Raw genomic sequence first — 20,511 nt, 5'->3', positions numbered from 1 at the left:
GAAATTCCACAGTGAAACCCCAGGGTGACCAAATATGCAGCACTGATTTGGGGTAAAATTCTGAATTAGAAGATTACACTAGGTCTCGTGAGCACCTCTGGCCACGAAAGCACGCTGGCAGATTTAAAAATATAGAACAGGGGGAAAGCAGCTTTCCCCCAAAGTCAGGCGCCCGCTTTCGGCACAGAAAGTCGGAGCAGGGAGAATGAAAAACACCGAGGGCAAAGATTATCACTCGGCCGCCAGCAAGCGGAGGTAGAAGATAATGTGGCGACTCTCCCGCCACAGAAGACTCCGGGAGGGATCGGGAGGCGGGCCCTACCTCGGGTACAGACTACCACTCCCAAGTCCGCCCTGGGCTTAAGGGCTGGGCGGCCAAAGAGGCTTAACGCGCAAGGTATTATGGGACTCGTAGTCTTTGTTCCCTTCAGCTCTTTGGAGGCGGGGAGCTCCTGTTTTATGTAAATACCCGGCCCTTCTAGACCCTGCTCCCTTTCCTCCCTTTCCCTCCCCCTACCTTCTTTCGCCGAGAGTTTGAAATTCCCGCAGAGCAGGAGCCCGAGGCCGGAACCATCGCGAGAACTCAGGTCTCCGCGCCGCGATCTCTTGTCTCCCACTTCCCCGCCCCTCCCCGCCTTTCCCCTCCCCTCCCCTCCCCTCCCCGGTGAGTGGGACTCCGTGTGCCTTACGGGGGTAATGCGCAAAGCCGGGCCTGCATTGCCGGAGCGGAGGAGGCAGAGCCAGAGTCGCGTGGGGAAGGACCCGGAACCGCGGCGCAGGCAGTGGCTGCGTTTTACGCGCTGAGCGGTCGGCCGGTCTGCAGCCGGCGAAGGCGCTCGCGGGGTTGGGGGTGTGTGGATCTGAGCTGGCCGGGGCGGTCGCAGGCGGAGGCCCGCGAAGAGGCAAGCGGCTTCCGCGGAGCGGAGGTGAGCGCGCCCTGCCGGTGGCGGCCGTGTCTCCCGGGAGATGCTGTGACGGACTCGCGCGGGAGGACCTCGCGCCTCGCCTCGCCTAGCGCGCCCCACTGGACTCTGCGGCCGCGGCGGCTCGGTCACCCGCCCTTCTCTGGTAGGGGGAAGGGAAGCAGGGGGTTGGGCCGGGGCGGCGGAGGGTGGGTCGGCGCGGCCTGGGCCCGGAGCCGCGGCCCGGCTTCTCCCGCCGCGCCTGGCGCGCCGGGCCTAGGCCATGCTTATGGCCGTTCAGCGCGCAGCGGCGGCCGGGCTCGCGGAGCCGGCGCAGGGAAACGAAGGCGGGCGTTGGCGGGTGCGGCACGCTCTAAAGCTCCGGGAGTTTGTTACATAACCTCCGTCTCTGCCGAGCGGCGGCACATGGCGGCGGAGAGGCGCCTCGGGGTCCAACCCCCGCGCCTAACGCGCCGGCAGCCGGGTCCTCACTCTGTCCGGGCGGGCCTGGACCGCGGCGCCTCTTCCCCACGGTCTTCCGATGCGGTTGAGACCTTGGCGAGCTTCTCCCCTGGGCAGCCTGCTGGTACTTTGGGTCTCTGTTACGTTGCTGGGTGCTCCGCATGCTGCCGGGCAGGGCTATGATGAGTCTCGGGCGAAGTTTGACCGGTGATTTGAAAAGTGCAGTGAATTGGTCCGATAAAGGGGATTTAAAATAACTGTACATCTTGGAGTGGCTATTAATTTGCCTTGCCTGTGCCACCTGGAAACTTGAGGACGATTACTTTTGTTACTCGTTGACTGTTTTGGGGGGGACGTGGGGTGGTTAATTTGTTCTCATAAGCCAGTGAGGTTCAAACTAGCCGTCATTATGTTTTTTCAGATAGGCAGTTTGAGAACGTAATTGATAAGGACCTGGGTCCTTTAGAATAAAATACAGGTCTCTTGGAAATCTTACCTTCAGTTTATCTTTAAAATTAGAGACAGTAGATTTTAAGAACTTTAGTGCTGTTTCATTGATTGAGTCTGGGAGGAGAGAAGAAATTAGGATCGATTTACTGATTTTGGAGGATTTGACTATGGATGATAAGCCCAGCTCAAGTTAATGTCTTGAGGGATGCTCGTGTGTTAAAGTGCAATGGGAAGCCTGCATTCTCCCCATACTGTAATTTTTGATTCTGATTTTTCAATAACCTAGTTCCAAAATGTCACCAATTCGCAAACAGCAATAATTATTATTTTTTTTTAATTTCAAAGATTGTTATACAGCACTTTTGGGATGGACATATATTTATTTTTAATTTTAAGAAATAAAGATTTGTTTCTTTCCTAACTTTAAAAAATTCCCGGAGATTTTTCACTTTTTTCTTAAGAATAGAGTTTCATTTCCCTCTCTGAGGTCATCGGTCTCAACAATAAATCTTGTCTACTGTCCACCCTCAACTCTTCACAGATGTATGCTTCAGCTGTTCTAGAATCATCCCCAGTCCTGGGCCCATTTTCTTGAAGATGTGCTTTGATGTTCCTTTGCCCCTGTCCTTCAGCCTGGAGTGCCATCTCTGCCTTTTCAAAGTTGGCACGCGTGCTCAGTCACTTCAGCCGGTGTCCGACTCTTTGTGACCCCCATAGACTGGGACCTGCCAGGTTCCTCTGTCCATGGGATTCTCCAGGCAAGAATACTGGAGTGGATTACCATTTCCTCCAGGGGCTCTTCCTAACCCGGGGATCGAACCCGGGGTTATGTCTTACGTCTCCCGCATTGACACTAGCGCCATTTTCACCTTTCAGATCCTCCTTAGCTTAAATGCCATCTTTTCTATATACTTTCATTCCTCTGTATCCCACTTCTTCTGTGGGATCTCACAGAGTATATACCGTTATTGCAGGATTTATTTTCATGGTTTATTATGTGTCTCCTAGAATGTAAACTCCTTGAGGTCAGGAAGTAGGTCATCTTTGTGCCTTTGTATTGCCTCCCCAACGCAATATTTTAAAAGTAGTTGGTGTTTGATAATTGTTTAAGTTTGAAACAACAGCTACTAAAGGACTGTAAGTTTCTGGATATGTGGATAGTTTACATTTATATCATAATTTTTAGTCTTTTTTAAAAAGTAAAAATGCATGCAGAATGTTTTGTAGAAATGTTTGCTCAGTATATGCTGCAATACAGTTATTGAACAACTAGTTTAAAGTTTTATTTTATTTTCTGTGGTGGAGTTCAATAGCTTTCTAGGATGAGTGTATTTCACATAGTTGAGTTTTGGTATTGTGTCAGTATCTTTCCCAGTACCTTTGCAGAGTTTGCTTTGCTTTCTAATATTGAAACAATGTTTATTTACTTAAAAGTAAGTTAGATCCAATATTGAGTTTCTTCTTTTTAATACACTTTGTTTTTTTAAAGCAGTTTTAAGTGGAAGGCACAGAGATTTCCAGTATTTGCTTTCCCTGCTCCAATTCATGCATAAATTTCCCCATTATCAGCATCCGTAGTAGACTGGAACATTTGTTACAATTGATGAAACTGAATTAACACATCATCACCCAAAGTCCCTAGTTTACCTTATTCTTCATCCTTGTTGGTGTAAATTGTCTGGGTTTGGAAATGTATAATGGCATGTATCTACCATTATAGTATCATTCAGAGTAGTTTTCACCACCCTAGAAATCCTCTGTGCTCCCCTGTCTTTCCCTCCCTCTCTGTTAACCCCTGGCAACCACTGATCTTCTTGTCTCCATAGTTTTACCTTTTTCAGAATTGTCCTGTAATTGGAATCAGGGACTGTGTAGCCTTTTCAGATGGACTTTCTTCACTTTATAATTCAAATTTAAGCTTTTTCCAAGTCTTTTCTTTGCTTGATAACTCATTTCTTTTCAGCCCTGCATAATATTCCATTGTTTGGATGTACCACTATTTATCCATTCACCTACTAAAGTATATTTTGATTATTTCCAGGTTTTGACAATTATTAATAAAAATATCCATGTGCAGGTTTTTGTGTTTTAGGTAAGTTTTACCTAACTCCTTTGGGTAAATATCAGGGAGCATGATCGCTGGATCTTACAGTAAGAATATGTTTAGTTTTGTAAGAAACTGCCCAGTTGTCTTCCAAAGTGGCGTTGGACCAGTTTGCACTCCCAGCATCAGTGAATGAGAATTCCTGTTACTCCACATTCCCACCAGTGTTTGGTTGTTGTCAGTGACTGGATTTTGGTCATTCTACTAAGTATGTAGTGGTACATCATTGTTTGAATATGCATTTTCCTGATGACATAAGATGTGGAACATCTTTTCATGTGCCTATTTGCCGTCTGTATATCTTCGTTAATGAAGTGTCTGTTAATATCTTTGGCCATTTTTTAATTGGGTTGTTTTCTCGTTGGGTTTCAAGAATATTGAGTTTTTTAAAATTGATTTTGTTATTCAACATGTCAATTCTTGCCTTGCTGGTATCTTAGCATCGTAATTTATGACATGTTTAAGATCTGTTGTAAGGCATTGTGACCCTCTGGAATTCACAGGAATAAGATACAATTTTTGTTTTTTGGGAATTCATAGTGTTCTGGGGAAGACTGACAGATATAAATAGTGGATTTCAAAAATCATTTTTAGGATTGCTAACATAAATGTGGAAAGGAATGAGCTCAGAAATGGATTAAATAGCAAAGGATTGATTTACCCAGACCACACTGAGAATCTAGTCCTTAAATGATGTGTGGGGCTTTGGCAGATGGAGATGGAGGAAGGAACCGCATAAACAGAAGAATAGAATGAATATGCTAGTGAAGGAAGGGCCTTAGGGAGACAAACCTGTGAAGATAAATGCCAGATTGTGGAGGACTTTGATTACCTGTGGCTGAAGATGTCAGTCTTTATATGCAGTAGAGGAGTCATTGGAGGTTTTTGAGAAGGGAGTGACAATCCATCTGTGCTTTATCAAGAAAATAAACAAAATTTTCATTGACATTAGGCAGTGTTCCTTCTCTGCTTATCTAGAACTTGGAAGAAAGTTGAAAGTTTGTAAAGTACTTTTTAGAAGTTTCTTAGAAATTTGTAAGTATTTTTTATTTTTTTATATATATATATTTTTAATTTTTTTTTTATTTTACTTTACAATTCTGTATTGGTTTTGCCATACATTGACATGAATCCACCATGTAAGTACTTTTTAGAGGTTGGCAATTATGTCATCAAGGCTAGGACTCTACCTAATTTTGTACAGTACTGAACGTAGCTGCTTGATGTGTTTTTGTGAAGATATATATATAGAGAGAGATATGCATACAGATGTAGACATAGATGTCTTTCTATAAGATGTTCTTTCTAATATACTTTTTAGAAGTTCTCTTTAGTGTGCTTAAAATGTTAAAAATTCACACTGTAAATTCAGTATCTGAAAGGTCCTGAAGCCAGAAACCAGATTTTGCCCTGTATTTTCAAAATGCTTGTGTGCTTGTGTGCTCAGTTGTGTGCCTGGGATTATCCAGGCAAGAACACTGGAGTGGGTTACCACTCCAGTATTCTGGCATGGAGAATTCCATGGACGGAGGAGCCTGGCAGACTACAGTCCACGGGGTCGCAAAGAGTCGGACAGGACTGAGCGACTTTCACGCACTCAGAGTTGATTAACAATGTTGTGTTAGTTTCAGGTGTACAGCAAAGTGATTCAGTTATACATGTGTCTATTTCAGATTCTTTTCCCACTTAGCCATTTGTTCTTTCTCTTTTTATACTATCTTTTGGATTTTACTTTTATAAGGATATTTTATCTTTCATTGGCTTATACTTATTTCTCTGTGTGTGTGTGTTTAGTGGTTATTTTAAGGTTTCTAGTGTACATCTTTAAATCATTACAGTCTGTCTTTAATCAGCATAGTATTTATAGTATAAGATCCTTGTAGCAATATGTTCCTCTCCAGACCTTTCTGCTGTTTTGTCGTTTGTTTCCCTTGTATTATAAATATGTTATGAACTCCTGCTTTAAATAGATGATTGTCTTTTGTTTTCTTTTTTGATGATTGTCTTTTAAAGAGATTTAAAAATAAGGGAAAAAAGTGTTTTGACGGTTTTGGTTGTCTATTTTTTTACGTAGATACCGGTTTCTGTCTGAAAGAATTCTTTTAACATTCCTTGTGGTGCAGATCTGCTGGTGATGATCTCCTCAATGCTCCTTTGTCCGAAAGGTCTTTATTTTACCTTCATTTTTAAAAGATAGTTTCACTGGATATAGAATTCTAGGTTCATAACTTGCTTTTTTCACAACTTAAAATACATTACTTCACTGTTCCTTGCTTGCAGTGTTTTCAATGAGACTTCTTTGAATTATCTTTCTTCCTCTGCAGTGTGCTACTTTAAGATTTTTTTTTTTTGTCCCCTGATTAGGATGTATCTTGGTGGAGTTTCCTCATGTTTCACATGCTGGAGGTTTACTGACCTTTTTGATTTGTTGCTTTGTTGAGTTCAGTTTCTCAGTCATGTCTGACTCTTTGTGAACCCCATGGACTGCAGCATGCCAGGCTTCCCTGTCCATCCCCAACTCCCAAAATTTGCTCAAACTCATGTCCATCGAGTCAGTGATTCCAACCAAACATCTAGTCCTCTGTCATCCCCTTCTCCTGCCCTCAATCTTTCCCAGCATCAGGGTCTTTTCTAATGAGTCAGTTGTTTGCATCAGGTGGCCAGAATATTGCAGCTTCAGCTTCAGCATAAGCCTTCCAATGAATATTCAGGACTGATTTCCTTTAGGATTGACTGGTTTGATCTCCTTGCAGTCCACATGATTCTCAAGAGTCTTCTTCAACACCACAGTTCAAAAGCTTCAATTCTTTGGCGCTCAGCTTTCTTTATGGTCCAACTCTCACATCCAGACATGACTACTGGAAAAAAACATAGCTTTAACTAGATGGACTTTGTTGGCAAAGTAATGTCTTTGCTTTTTAATAGGCTGTCTAGGTTTGTCATCGGAAAAGGTAATGGCACCCCACTCCAGTACTCTTGCCTGGAAAATCCCATGGATGGAGGAGCCTGGTAGGCTGCAGTCCATGGGGTCGCTAAGAGTCGGACACAACTGAGCGACTTCACTTTCCCTTTTCACTTTCATGCATTGGAGAAGGAAATGGCAACCCACTCCAGTGTTCTTGCCTGGAGAATCCCAGGGACAGGGGAGCCTGGTGGGCTGCTGTCTATAGGGTCACACAGAGTTGGACACGACTGAAGCGACTTAGCAGCAGCAGCAGCAGGTTTGTCATAGCTTTTTTTCCAAGGAGCAAGCGTTTCTTAAAGTCTGTCACTGTTTCCGTTGTTTCCCTATCTGCTTGCCATGAAGTGATGGGACCGGATGCCATATTCTTAGTTTTCTGAATGTTGAGTTTTGAGCCAGCTTTTTCAGTGTCCTCTTTAACTTTAATCAAGAGGCTCTTTAGTTCCTTTTTGCTTTCTGCCGTAAGAGTGGCATCGTTTGCATATCTGAGGTTGTTGATATTTCTCTTGGCAGTTTTGTTTCCAGCTTGTGGTTCATCCAGCCCGGCAGTTCACATGATATACTCTGCATATGAGTTAAATAAGCAGCATGACAGTAGACAACCTTGATGTACTCCTTTCCCAATTTGGAACCAGTCTGTTGTTCCATGTCTGGTTCTAACTGTTGCATCTTGACCTGCATGCAGATTTCTCAGGAAGCAGGTAAGGTGGTTTGGTATTCTCATCTTTTTAAGAATTACCCACAGTTTATTGTGATCCACACAGTCAAAGGCTTTGGTGTAGTCAGTAAAGCAGAAATAGTTGTTTTCCTGAAACTCTCTTGCTTTTTCCATGATCCAGTGAATGTTGGCAATTTGATCTCTGGGTCCTCTGGCTTTTCTAAATCCAGCTTGGACATCTGGAAGTTCACGGATCATGTACTGTTGAAGCCTGGCTTGAAGAATTTTGAGCATCACTTGGCTAGCGTGTGAGATTAGTGCAATTGTGGGGTAGTTTGAGCATTCTTTGGCATGGCCTTTCTTTGGGATTGGAATGAAAACTGACCTTTTCCAGTCCTGTGGCTACTGCTGAGTTTTTCAAACTTGTTGTCATATTGAGTGAAGCACTTTCACAGCACCATCTTTTAGGATTTGAAATAGCTCAATTGGAATTCATCACCTCCACTAGCTTTGTTTGTAGTGATGCTTCCTAAGGCCCACTTGACTGTGCATTCCAGGATGTCTAACTCTAGGTGAGTGATCATACCGTTGTGGTTATCTTGGTCATTAAGATCTTTTTTGTACAGTTCTTCTGTGTATTCTTGCCACCTCTCAATATCTTCTGCTTCTGTTAGGTCCATACTATTTGTGTCCTTTATTGTGCCCATCTTCGCATGAAATATTCCATTGGTATCTCTGATTTTCTTGAAGAGAGCTCTGCTGCTGCTGCTAAGTCATGTCAGTCATGTCCGACTCTGTGCAACCCCATAGACCGCAGCCCACCAGGCTCCTCCGTCCCTGGGATTCTCCAGGCAAGAAGACTGGAGTAGGTTGCCATATCCTCCAATGCATGAAAGTGAAGTCACTCAGTCATGTCCGACTCCCAGCGATCCCATGGACTGCAGCCTACCAGGCTCCTGCATCCATGGGAGTTTCCAGGCAGGAGTACTGGAGTGGGTTGCCAGTGCCTTCTCCGTGAAAAGAGCTCTATTCTTTCCCATTCTTTTGTTTTCCTCTATTTCTTTGCATTGATCACCAAGGAAGGCTTTCTCATCTCTCCTTGCTATTCTTTGGAACTCTTCATTCAGATGGGTATATCTTTCCTTTTCTCCTCTGCCTTTTGCATCTCTTCTTTTCTCAGCTATCTGTAAAGCCTCCTCAGACAACCATTTTGCCTTTTTGCATTTTTTTTCCTTGGAGATGGTCTTGATCACCACCTCCTATATGCTGTCATGAACCTCCATCCGTAGTTCTTCAGGCACTCTATCAGATCTAGTCCCTTGAATCTATTTGTCACTTCCACTGTATAATGAATGGTAAGGGATTTGATTTAGGTCATACCTGAATGTTCTAGTGGTTTTCCCTACTTTCTTTAATTTAAGTCTGAATTTTGCAATAAGAATTTCATGATCTGAGCCACAGTTAGCTCCCAGTCTTGTTTTTGCTGACACTATATAGCTTCTCCATCTTCGGCTGCAAATAATATGATCAGTCTGATTTCAGTATTGACCATCTGGTGATGTCTATGTGAAGAGTTGTCTCTTGTGTTGTTCGAAGAGGGTGTTTGCTATGACCAGTGAGTTCTCTTGGCAAAACTCTATTAGCCTTTGCCCTGCTTCATTTTATACTCCAAGGCCAAACTTGCCTGTTGCTCCGGGTATCTCTTGACTTCCTGCTTTTGCATTCTAGTCCCCTATGATATAAAGGACATCTTTTTTTCTTGTTAGTTCTGGATGGTCTTGTAGGTCATAGTTTTCATCAAATTGAGGAAGAATTTGGCCATTAGTTTTCCAGATATTTCCGTCTTCTCCTTTTGGAGATTCCTAATACATGTATTAGGTCACTCAGATTATCTCATAGCTCACTGATGCTCTCTCCTTTCTCTCCTCACCCCAGTCTTGTTTTCTTACTGTGCCTCATCTGTTAATCCCATCCAGTGTATTTTCTCATTGCTAGAAATTAACTTTTGATATCTTCCACATCTTTCCTTAATGTGTTCATGCTTTGCTCTATCTTGTTGGATGTAGGGACTCTAGCTAGAATAACTAACTGATTTACGTTTCTTATCCAGTAATTCTAACTTCTGTGTGATTTCTAGGTCTGTTTCGATTTTTTTTTTTCCCACTAAAGGGTCATATTTTGCTGTTTCTTTGGATATCTGCCATTTTTCAGTTGGATGCCAGACACTGTGAATTTTATTTTCCTGAGTACTGGATATTTTTGCAGTCATTTATATACTCTTGAGCTTTATTTGGGGATGCAGCTGAGTTTCTCAGGAACAATTTTATTCTTTTGATGCTAGCTTGTTTTAGACCAAAACAGCCTTTAAATGGCCTAATTTTTCTCCCCACTGCTGAAGCTGTCAGTACCTTTGTGAGTACTCTACTCAGTGCCCATGTGTTAGGTTTTTTTCCCACTCTGGAGTTATACCTGGGCCTGTGAACATTCTGTGGATCATTCCTTGGTCTCTGGTAGTTTCCTTATACGCTTATGCTAATCATATGAAGATTCAGGGGAACCCACTGCAGATCCCTGAGTTCTTTGTGTGGCCCTTTGTACTACAGTTACTCTACCAGGTGGAAAAATAACACCTTTGGAGTTCCCAGTCCTGTTTCAATTCAAGGAGACCCTTGGGCCTTATTTGGGTTCTCTATCAGCTCTGTATCCTGGATTCTCTCTATACACAGTAACATGGGACAGTCCTAGAGGTCATCTTGTTTTTCTTCTCTGTGCTACCTATTGTCCTGTTTCTGAACAACTTGTGTTCATGTATTTTGTTTCTTTTTTTTATAAGGTGGGAGAATATATTCAGAATGGAAATGACAATTCTATTCTTGAATATTATGACTGAGCCGTTTCTTCTACATCATAATACTTGTTTTTTTTTAATTAAAAAGAGCGTAACAGAAAATACATCCAGCCTGAGAAATGAACATTTATTATATTTCATTTTCAAAAAATTGATTCTGGTGCACCTGTCATGAGTTTTAGAATCACTGTGTGAAAGTCTTCTAAAAATTCTGTTAGGGTAATGTTGATTGAATTGCAGTGATCATTGAACTTCTTTGCTTAATGGCCATGAACACTCCACTGATTTGGGTAAAGCTACCCAGAGTGTTTGGAATTTTGAAGGTTTTAGCTCTAGAGAAATGATTTTGGTTTCAGGTTTAATAGGAAAAATGTATTCACTTAAGTTTACCATTAAATTCTTTTAAATCAAGGCTATAAAAGGCCACCGGGGTGAAATCTCAACGATGAAATTGTAGCCTTTCCTGCCTAAATTTGGGTAAAATTTTCTTTGGTACTAAAATGTTTAGAAGAGGGATATAATCAATTTCTGAAAACAATGCTTTCAGCATCTAAACTTGAGCCTAGGGTGTCACGTAAATATAAGATGTTAATATAAGAGGCTAATGAATGGACAGTACTTTTCACTGACTATATGTTATAGTAATAATAGTTTAATTTATGTTTGATTATACTTAGGATCTGTTTTGAATAAAAAAAATTCCACGTTTAATGACTGGGAAATCTCAAACAACTTTTTTTTTTAGTTTTTTGAATTAATGCTAACAAATACATTTTTTGAGGAAGTTGATTAGACTTTTGTCTAGAAAATAGCATTTATAGCCTGAATAGAAAATTGTAGCTCATGTTAATATTAACTTTCTGAGTAACCTTTTCAAATCTGTTTTTTCTTTTCACATAAATTGGTAGTGGGGCTGAGTACTTGCCAATTATAGAATGACCAGAAAGAACAGGAGACTGGAGATCAAAAGACCAATAGTCTAGTTTTTGACAAGGACTGAATCACTGGGTTGCAGAAATTTATTTATTTGTAAAATGAGTGGGTTTTATTGACAGTTTGTATTGCATGGTAAAAGGTGGAAAAATAAACCATTTATTATGTAGTTAGTCAATATTCTTTGCCCCCTCTAGTGAAACTAGTAGGGTTAAAGTAAGTAAGATCGGATCTGTCCCCTGAAGAATTTTCTAGTTGGGGATATAGTCAGTTACAGAGTGTGATAAGTGCCATCCGTGATAGGGGAAGTACCAGGTTCATCAGGAACAAACAGAATTGTAACTTAACCTGGACAAGGAAAGTTTTCTTTGTTTTTTTGAAGAATCATTGTTTTAACTAAGTCCTCAAAGTTTCTTCATAGTGATGGAATCATTAACCCAGAGAAGATACAAGAACAGAAACAAATCTGTAGAGAGGAGGGAGAAAGATTGTTTCATTTTGCAAAGGTTGACTTTGAGGTATCATGGTAGCAGTGACATACGGAATGGATAGTCATGTCTGTCACTTTGGAAGGAATGTGGTGTTGCTGTCTTACAATATTTGAAGCCTGGATTTCTTTCTTCTGATGATCCGATATGATGATCTGATGCTGAGGTAGAGGATATAGCATGGCATTTTCCTTTTCTTTTTTTAAGAGTGATGTTTTATTAATTTTTATCTGTCTCTGCTCAGTCTTAGTGATGGCACTGGGGATCTTCGGTCTGTGGTTGCGGCTTGTGGGATATAGTTTTCAGACCAGGAATCTTTAACCTGGGCCCTCCGCATTGGGAGCTCGGGGTCTCTCTGCCACTGGACCACCAGGGAAGTCCCAAAATGGCATTTTCTTGATTGTTAAGTGAATATTGATATTAGTTTGATTGGCACCTTCTTCCCATCTTAGGTTATATAAATATCTCCTGTATTTTCAAAGTTTTATTTTTATTTTAGATTTGTTTTTTTTAAAATTCTTTAATTATTGATTTTATAAAAATGAAAGACATTTTAAAAAATTGAAGCCATATCAAAACTTATAAAGAGAAGAACAAGTCACCTCAAAGTAAATAGTGCTAATATGTTGTATTTCAGGCATCACTGTAGCCAGATATACCAATAGAAGATTTCATAGAGATTAGTTTTTATGAAATGAAATAGACTGTAAACGTCACTTTTTAGAAAGATTTCACATACAGAATAGTTTTATGAAATGAATAAAATTAAAATGTTATTTTTTAGAAAATTAATTTTATAAGAAAAAGCTGAAAGGACAGGAACTTAGTAATTTCCTACATTTAGTAATTTATGATAATTCCTTTAACACATCAATCATTTCTTTCTAAAGGTGATAGTTTTTGGTTTGGTTTGGTTTTTAAGAAAGATCTTAGCATGCGCATGCTCAGTTTTTCAGTTGTGTCTCTGTGTGTGTCTGAGAGTTGTGACTCTTTGTGACCTCATGGATTCTAGCCCTCCAGGCTCCTCTGTCCATGGGATTATCCAAGCAAGAATACTGGAGTGGGTTGCCGTTTCTTCCTCCAGAGGATCTTCCCGACGAGGGATTGAATCCACATCTCCTGCATTAGCGGGTGGATTCTTTACCACTGAGCCACCTGGGAAGCCCTGTCTTTTAATGATGTTTGTTAACTATTGTTTTGCCATAGGTTTCAGTTTGGTAGTATTGATTTTATTTTCTGGGAATGGCTTGGGCCGAGTGTTAGAATTGTGTATAGTCCCTGGTGGGGAACCTTGTACCTCGTAAAATGACTTGTACCTGGTTGATATCATTCTCCAGCCAGGGACTCTCCTTTGGACATTAATGCCTTTCTCCCAAGAAAGTAGCACAGTGCCCTGGAAAATGGCACTCTAATGAGGTCCAGGGCTTTCCTGATTGCTCAGTTGGTAAAGAATCTGCCTACAATGCAGGAGACCCTTGTTCGATTCCTGGGTTGGGAATATCTGCTGGAGAAGATTTAGGAGGTCCAGTGTATATAGTATGTAATGAGAGGCTTTTTGATCTGGTGTTTTTCTCAGGTTATCTATATTCACCCTTTTAATTTACTTCTTTCCAAACTGAAGAATATTCAAATTCTATGGATTTTTTAACTAATCTTTTTTCTTCTGTACTGTTTCATTCTGTACACATACACATATACTTTTATTCATTTTGTAGATATTAAAGGAGTGTTAGTAGTATGTGTGTGGATGACTTGTATAACTTTGCTCTACCAATGTGTAGCTTCTTTGCTGGAAATGAGTAGCAGATTGTCCCAGTAACTTTAATTGAATAGTCCATACTTATGCTCTGGTTTGAAATATCCAAATATCATCTAAATTTTTGTGGTTCTGTATCTAAATTACCCTGTTTCAGTGACCTATTTGCCCATTACTAGCATATTATAATTATTACAGTTCATCTATTTACCATTACTTTGACAAACCATTCTTTTTGTATCTTAGAAGTTGTGTTTGATCATTATTCTATCTGAAACCTTTCTTTAGAATTCCCTTTAAAGAGGATCTGTTTGTGCAAAACTTAGTTTTTGTCAAAAAATGTGTTTTCATATTTATTTGGGGGAATCATTTCAGTGATATATAAATTATATGTTGACAACCATTTTTGTTTAGAATTTTAAACATATTCCAGACTTCTGATTTCCGCTGTTGTTGAAAAGTCACTTCTTTTTATTTGATCTAGAATTAATGCTCATCTTGATTTCAGAGAATTTGTCTCTACAAATCTGGGAAATGTCTTTTAGAACATTGTCTCTTCCTTACTGTTAGTATTATATTTTGGGGGATTCTGAATAAACATACATTAGATTCTTTTCCCTCCAAAATATTGTCTATAACTTTTAAATACTCATTTCTCTCTCTTGTGCTACAGTTTTCTCTCTACAGCTTTTCTTACCTTTTGAGTTTGTTTCTGTTGACTTCAGTTCAGTTCAGTCGCTCAGTCGTTTCCGACTCTTTGCGATCCCATGAATCGCAGCACACCAGGCCTCCCTGTCCATCACCAACTCACGGAGTTCACTCAAACTCACGTCCATCGAGTCGGTGATGCCATCCAGCCATCTCATCCTCTGTTGTCTCCTTCTCCTCCTGCCCCCAATCCCTCCCAGCATCAGAGTCTTTTCCAATGAGTCAACTCTTGGCATCAGGTGGCCAAAGTACTGGAGTTTCAGCTTTAGCATCATTTCTTCCAAAGAACACCCAGGACTGATCTCCTTTAGAATGGACTGGTTGGATCTCCTTGCAGTCCAAGGGACTCTCAAGAGTCTTCTCCAACACCACAGTTCAAAAGCATCAATTCTTCAGCACTCAGCTTTCTTCACAGTCCAACTCTCACATCCATACATGACTACTGGAAAAACCATAGCCTTGACCTGATGGACCTTTGTTGGCAAAGTAATGTCTCTGCTTTTCAATATGCTATCGAGGTTGGTCATAACTTTCCTTCCAAGGAGTAAGCGCCTTTTAATTTCTTGGCTGCAGTCATCATCTGCAGTGATTTTGGAGCCCCCAAAAATAAAGTCTGACACTGTTTCCACTGTTTCCCCCATCTGTTTGCCATGATGCCATGATCTTTGTTTTCTGAATGTTGAGCTTTAAGCCAACTTTTTCATTCTCCTCTTTCACTTTCATCAAGAGGCTTTTGAGTTCCTCTTCACTTTCTGCCTTAGGGGTGGTGTCATCTGCATATCTGAGGTTATTGATATTTCTCCCAGCAATCTTGATTCCAGCTTGTGCTTCTTCCAGCCCAGCGTTGACTTAAGTAGGTACAAAATAATTATTTGTTGAGTGGGTACAAAAGAATACTTGTAAATAACAAAGAAGTATGGTACAAAGAGTACCTATGTGCTCACTACCACGTTTTAGAAAAAGAAAGCTAATTACTTGAAGTCCCTTATGTGTTACTTGAAGTCCCTTATGTATTCCTCTCCATTGCAGTCCCTTGTCTCTCCTCTCACTTTTTATTTATGGTATCCTGTGTTTTATTCAGTTTTGCTACCTGAGTTTGTATTCTTAGGCAATATTTTGTTTAGTTTTGCAGTCTTAAACTTCATGTAGGGCTTCCCTAATAGCTCGGTTGTAAGTGTAATTCTGCATGTATTTCCTCTACTTCTAATATACCTTGATGTTGGTCCATATTGTTGCTTTGTAGCTGCTACATTCTCACTGCTCCATTGAGGTTTTTTCCCCCTTGAGTTCTGAATTTTACTTATTTCATTTTTCATTCTAGCAGTTCCTCCCCCATTCCCCAAATCTATTTGACCAATTTTCATTTTAATTTTTAGTTTATTCCTCATTAGCAAGCTAAATCTTTGGTTTCTTTAAACCTACTCAACATACCTATTTTTTATTCTCTTATTTCAGTATCTGAATGAAGTCTTTGACAGGTTAATTCTGCTTGCTATTGATCATGATATCCTTGTTTTGTTATTTTGACTGTAAGTTCATTTTCTGTGAAACTTCATCTTTGAGAACTCCTGAGATTCCAGAAAATATTTGGGAGTTTCTGTGGGTTGCTTGGAGCATTACCAGCCTGAGACTACTTTATATGATATTTTTCACCAGAGTATTTTCTAGTACCATGCCTTGAATTCTGGCTACTAATTTGTATGAAGGGGATTTTTCTTTTTCGTGTGTAGAAACTTTCAGTTGTGGTCAAAATGAACTGCTCCCTCTCCTGCACAGAGAATGTTTCTATCACTCACCTATATGCTGATGGATGATACAGCCCTATGGAGTTTAATGGGGTTGGGGTTCGCGGGGACGCCCTTAGCTTCTGTTGGCTTTGTTAGCCCTAAGGTTATTTTTCTTTGGACCTCAGGATGCTCAAAACAAGATTAGGGTCACCAGGACTATATTTAGTAGCTAACCTTCAAGATCCAAGCCAGCTTATATATCTTGCAAAATTCCTACTGTTTCTACATTTGGATTTGCCAGTAATCATTCAAAAAGATACTTTTATAGTTCAGCCATCATTTTTTCTTAAGTGGAAAGTCATTTAGGACTTTCTAGTCTTCTATATACTGGAAATGAAAGACAATTTTTTTTTTCTATCCAGTTAAAGACATATACCACACTCAATTCCTGAGGTTACTCTGAGTTTGGCATTTTTCCTGGACTTTCTCCTCTTTTACTGTGGTGGTAATTTTTCTAAAACAATATCATTTTTTTCCTGTTTTGTGTGTGAAGTGCTTTTTGAGAGTGAATGTAGCAATAGGATTAATTACATTGAACCCAGTCTTCAAAGAACCTATGTAGGATTCATGTATATCCTTAGGACATCTGGTTTAACGAATCTTTACTCTCCTCAGGCTGTTTGGGAAATACTTTGTTAGAGAATATCCCAGACCTAGAAGCACATAATATGTATTTCATAATCAGATTTTAGTTTTGGCTTATTTACTTTTGTATGGTATCATTTTCTTTTTCTTTTCTTTTTCTCCTTCTGGCTAGAGATGATGAAATGTCTTACGGTACAAATATATCATAATAATCTTACTTTAAAAATTATTTGCAGTGGAAGTATGCGAGACCTAACGGCACAGGTGACTAGTGGTCTTCTGAAGTTCCCAGAAGTGACTATCCAAGCCCTTGGAGAAGACGAAATAACATTAGAATCTGTGCTTCGTGGAAAGTTTGCTGCAGGTAAAATAATGTTGCTGAAAATTTACTTATTTGATTTGTAAGATAAATAATAGTAAACATATATTGTGATTCCTTTAATGTGGAAGAAAAAAAAGCAGAACCTGCTTAGAGTGGTCTTATATGTAAGTATATTACATCTACAACTACATATGTAATAATTTCTACCTACTTGAGCACATTTTCATTGAATATCCTGGGATATTATAGTTCATTTTTCTTTATTACAATACCATATATTTTATACCTTTTAGTATTGAGTATCTGCATTTAAAAAGTAGAAATAATACATGGCTGGTTTTTCTTTATAATGAGGCAGTTTTATTGGTGATGAGTTTAGATTAGTACCTGAATAATCATATAGGTAGAAAAGGCTGATTGTGGTGCCCGGTGTGTGCATGCTCAGTCACGTCCGACTCTTTGTGACCCCATGGACTGTAGCCCACCAAGCTCCTCTGTCCATGGATTTTTCCAGCAAAAATACTGGAGTGGGTTTCCATGCCCTCCCCTAGGGTATTTTCCCACCCAGAGATCAAACCTGCACTGATAGGTGGATTCTTTACCACGGAACCACCAGGGAGGCCTGTAGTGCCCTAGGTGATAAAATATATTCAGGAAATCTTACTTCTTAATTCCATTAATCTGAACAATATCTTAATAATGATCATGTTTTAAACTATGTAATATAGCAGAGAATTATACCAAACCATTAAATTACGGATTTCAGTCTAGTGAAATATATTGCAGAAGACTTCTCTAAAAATGAGTGTGATAGCCACCCTTCCTAGCAGAAAGACAATAAAACACACAGATTAGTAATTTAGCTATTTATAGAGCTGTTCTCTTGACTATTAAAGGTAATAACACTACTTTTGTTACATACTAGGCACCATAACAACTTTTCATTGAGGCAGTGCTAGGTTTTTCTAATTTGGGACTTTTCTTTGTAACTGAAAATCAAACAGGTTAAGTAATTTGGTCCCAGTACACAGAAAGCAAGTTGTATAAATGAGCTTTGAACCCATGTTTTCTGGACCCCCCGTGCCATGCTATTTTTTAAAACTCTAACTTCTATCAGCTATAGTCTAGTATATACAGCTACCTATTTAGATGCGTGGTTCAGTTCAGTCGCTCAGTTGTGTCCTCGGTCATGTCCGACTCCTTGTAACTCCATGGACTTCAGCAGGCCAGGACTCAACTTAGTAGTAAAGGTTACATTGTTCATCTAACTGTTGAAGGAGAAATTCCAGGGTCTCGTTGATTCTTCACTTCCTATATATTATTCATCAGCAAGCAAATCCTTTTAGTTTTGCCTCTGAGATGAATCTCTAGTCAGTTCACTTATTTTTTATTCATAGCCACCAATCAGGCATAGGTTATCATCTCCCTACTTCTGCTTTGGCCCCAGCTTTTTGTCCATTTGCTGCTTAGCAGCTGGACTGACATTTAAAAACGTAAATCAGATTGTCACTGCCCTGCTTAAAATCCACTTACTTTACACTGCATGCAGAATAAAATCCAGACTAGACTAGCCAGGGGCCATAAAGGGCTTCTGGTACTTCCTATTATTATACTAGTTATATCGTCTCCTGGATTTTGAACTTTAAAGCAACAGAATATGTGTTATATTTTTCTAACTCCTGTAACATGTAGTTCAATTCTTAATGTATAATGTAGTAAAAATATGAGTTTGGGAGTTAAGGAGACTTGGGATCCACTTTTGGCTCTGGTGTTCACAGCTCCATGGGTTTTGGGCAGGTTAGTCATTCATACAGTTGTATGAAAGTTTAGTTGCCTTATTTCTGTATTGAAGTATAACAAGGAGTAATGAGATAATTTAAGCATATATATAAGCATATTTAAGCATATAGCATGGTACCTTTACTGAAAGGTTATTTTATTCTTATTGCAGTAGTTCAATTTATTTTACTGTTTTGAGGACCACTGTGTTCTATTAATGCTTAGATTTCAATTTGAAGATAATGAGTTATAGATTATATATGTAACAGAGCTTATTGCTATTTAGTTTTGTTGTATACAATATTAAAATAAGCAAAATTTTTAATTTCTTTTTTCTTTTAGGGAAAAATGGACTTGCTTTCTTGGCCTGTGGTCCACAACTTGAGGTAGTGAATTCTCTAACAGGAGAGCGGTTGTCTGCATATAGATTCAGTGGAGTAAATGAACAGCCTCCTATAGTCCTAGCTGTGAAAGAATTCTCTTGGCAGAAGAGAACTGGATTGTTAATTGGATTGGAAGAAGCAGAAGGGAGTGTTCTCTGTCTTTATGACCTTGGTTTATCAAGAGTGGTTAAAGCAGTTGTTCTTCCTGGACGGGTAGGTACTGCTTAAGATATATGGCATTCTGTTTTCAAAACTAAACCCTTGCTGGTTACATGGGTGTGTTCACTTTGTAAAAATTCATTGAGCTGTATACATTTATTTTTAGATTACTTTTTGTAAGTTTGTTATTTTTCATTAAGAAGTTTAAAGAGGTTAAAAATATTATCAAAACAACATAACATTTAAAGTGAAACTTTCCTTGGATAAAGAAGATATATGTATATATACATGCATAGTGGAATATTTCTCAGCCATCAAAAAGAATGAAATAATGCCATTTGCAGCAACATGGGTGGACCCTGAGATTTTAATACTAAGCAGATTGTCAGAAAGAGAAAGATAAATACCGTATGTGAAATCTAAAATAGAAACAAAAGCAGACTCACAGATAGAACAAATTTGTGGTTGCCAGAGGGGCTGAGGGGAGAATAGAGGAGGGAAAGATTGGGAGCTCGGGATTACCATAGGCAAACTATTATTTATAGGATGCATAAACAATGAGGTACTGCTGTGTAGCACAAGAAACTATATTCAATATTCTGTGGCAAACTGTAATAGAAAAGAATATATAGAAGGAATATATATATGTATAACTGAATCACTTTGCTATACAGAAGAAATTGACATACCACTGTACGTCAACTATACTTAAGTAAATTTTAAATTATAACTTATTTTTGGTTAGAAAATTACAAAGTAAAAATAATGACATGTGTTCTAATCTTTCATATGACAAGTATCATCTAAGTCTTATTCTTCCAGTTTTGTTTTACGAAGACACTGAAAATTTATAAAAATACTGTATTCATTACTATGACATTTTTTTCCTTGCCTTTTTTATTTTTTCTCTTTTAATTTGAGCCTTGGAGTAATATGGGAAGTATGTCTTTATTACCATTTTTGATTTGACTAATATACATTTAAGTAGTGTGTTTCTTTATGTTCACATTTGTTAATTCTAACATACATATGCCTTCTATATGCCAGATATCTTATCTGGTAGTAATTATAGAAATTGAGTTGTTTCTTCAATCTTATTACTCCTCTTTTTCCATGGTGAGAAAATGTATACACTCACAAATACCACAGAGTCAAAAATCATGGAAGAGTAGTTGCCTGTGTGAAAGAAGTATGCACTTAGATACACACAAAAGTATATGTAGGT

The 20,511-nt window shown here is 39.3% G+C and overlaps 1 protein-coding gene across 2 annotated transcripts in view; it reads left to right on the top strand.

Annotated features, from left to right (window-relative positions):
- Positions 1-629: 629 nt before the first annotated feature.
- AHCTF1 (AT-hook containing transcription factor 1) overlaps positions 630-20,511 on the top strand; it is an 88,413-nt gene continuing 68,531 nt past the window's right edge. Inside the window, exons 1-3 of one of the 2 annotated variants that reach the window (XM_040263622.1) lie at positions 630-1,068; positions 16,880-17,007; positions 19,087-19,340. In XM_040263622.1, coding sequence (XP_040119556.1) covers positions 16,887-17,007; positions 19,087-19,340 — 375 coding nt within the window. In that variant the 5' untranslated portion in view covers positions 630-1,068; positions 16,880-16,886. The remainder of the gene's footprint in view (positions 1,069-16,879; positions 17,008-19,086; positions 19,341-20,511) is intronic. The other variant, XM_040263623.1, reaches the window with a different exon arrangement.

The sequence above is a fragment of the Oryx dammah genome, unplaced genomic scaffold, assembly GCF_014754425.2.
Source record: "Oryx dammah isolate SB20612 unplaced genomic scaffold, SCBI_Odam_1.1 HiC_scaffold_21, whole genome shotgun sequence".
Lineage (NCBI taxonomy): Eukaryota > Metazoa > Chordata > Mammalia > Artiodactyla > Bovidae > Oryx > Oryx dammah.
This window is presented reverse-complemented; position numbering and strand designations above follow the sequence as displayed.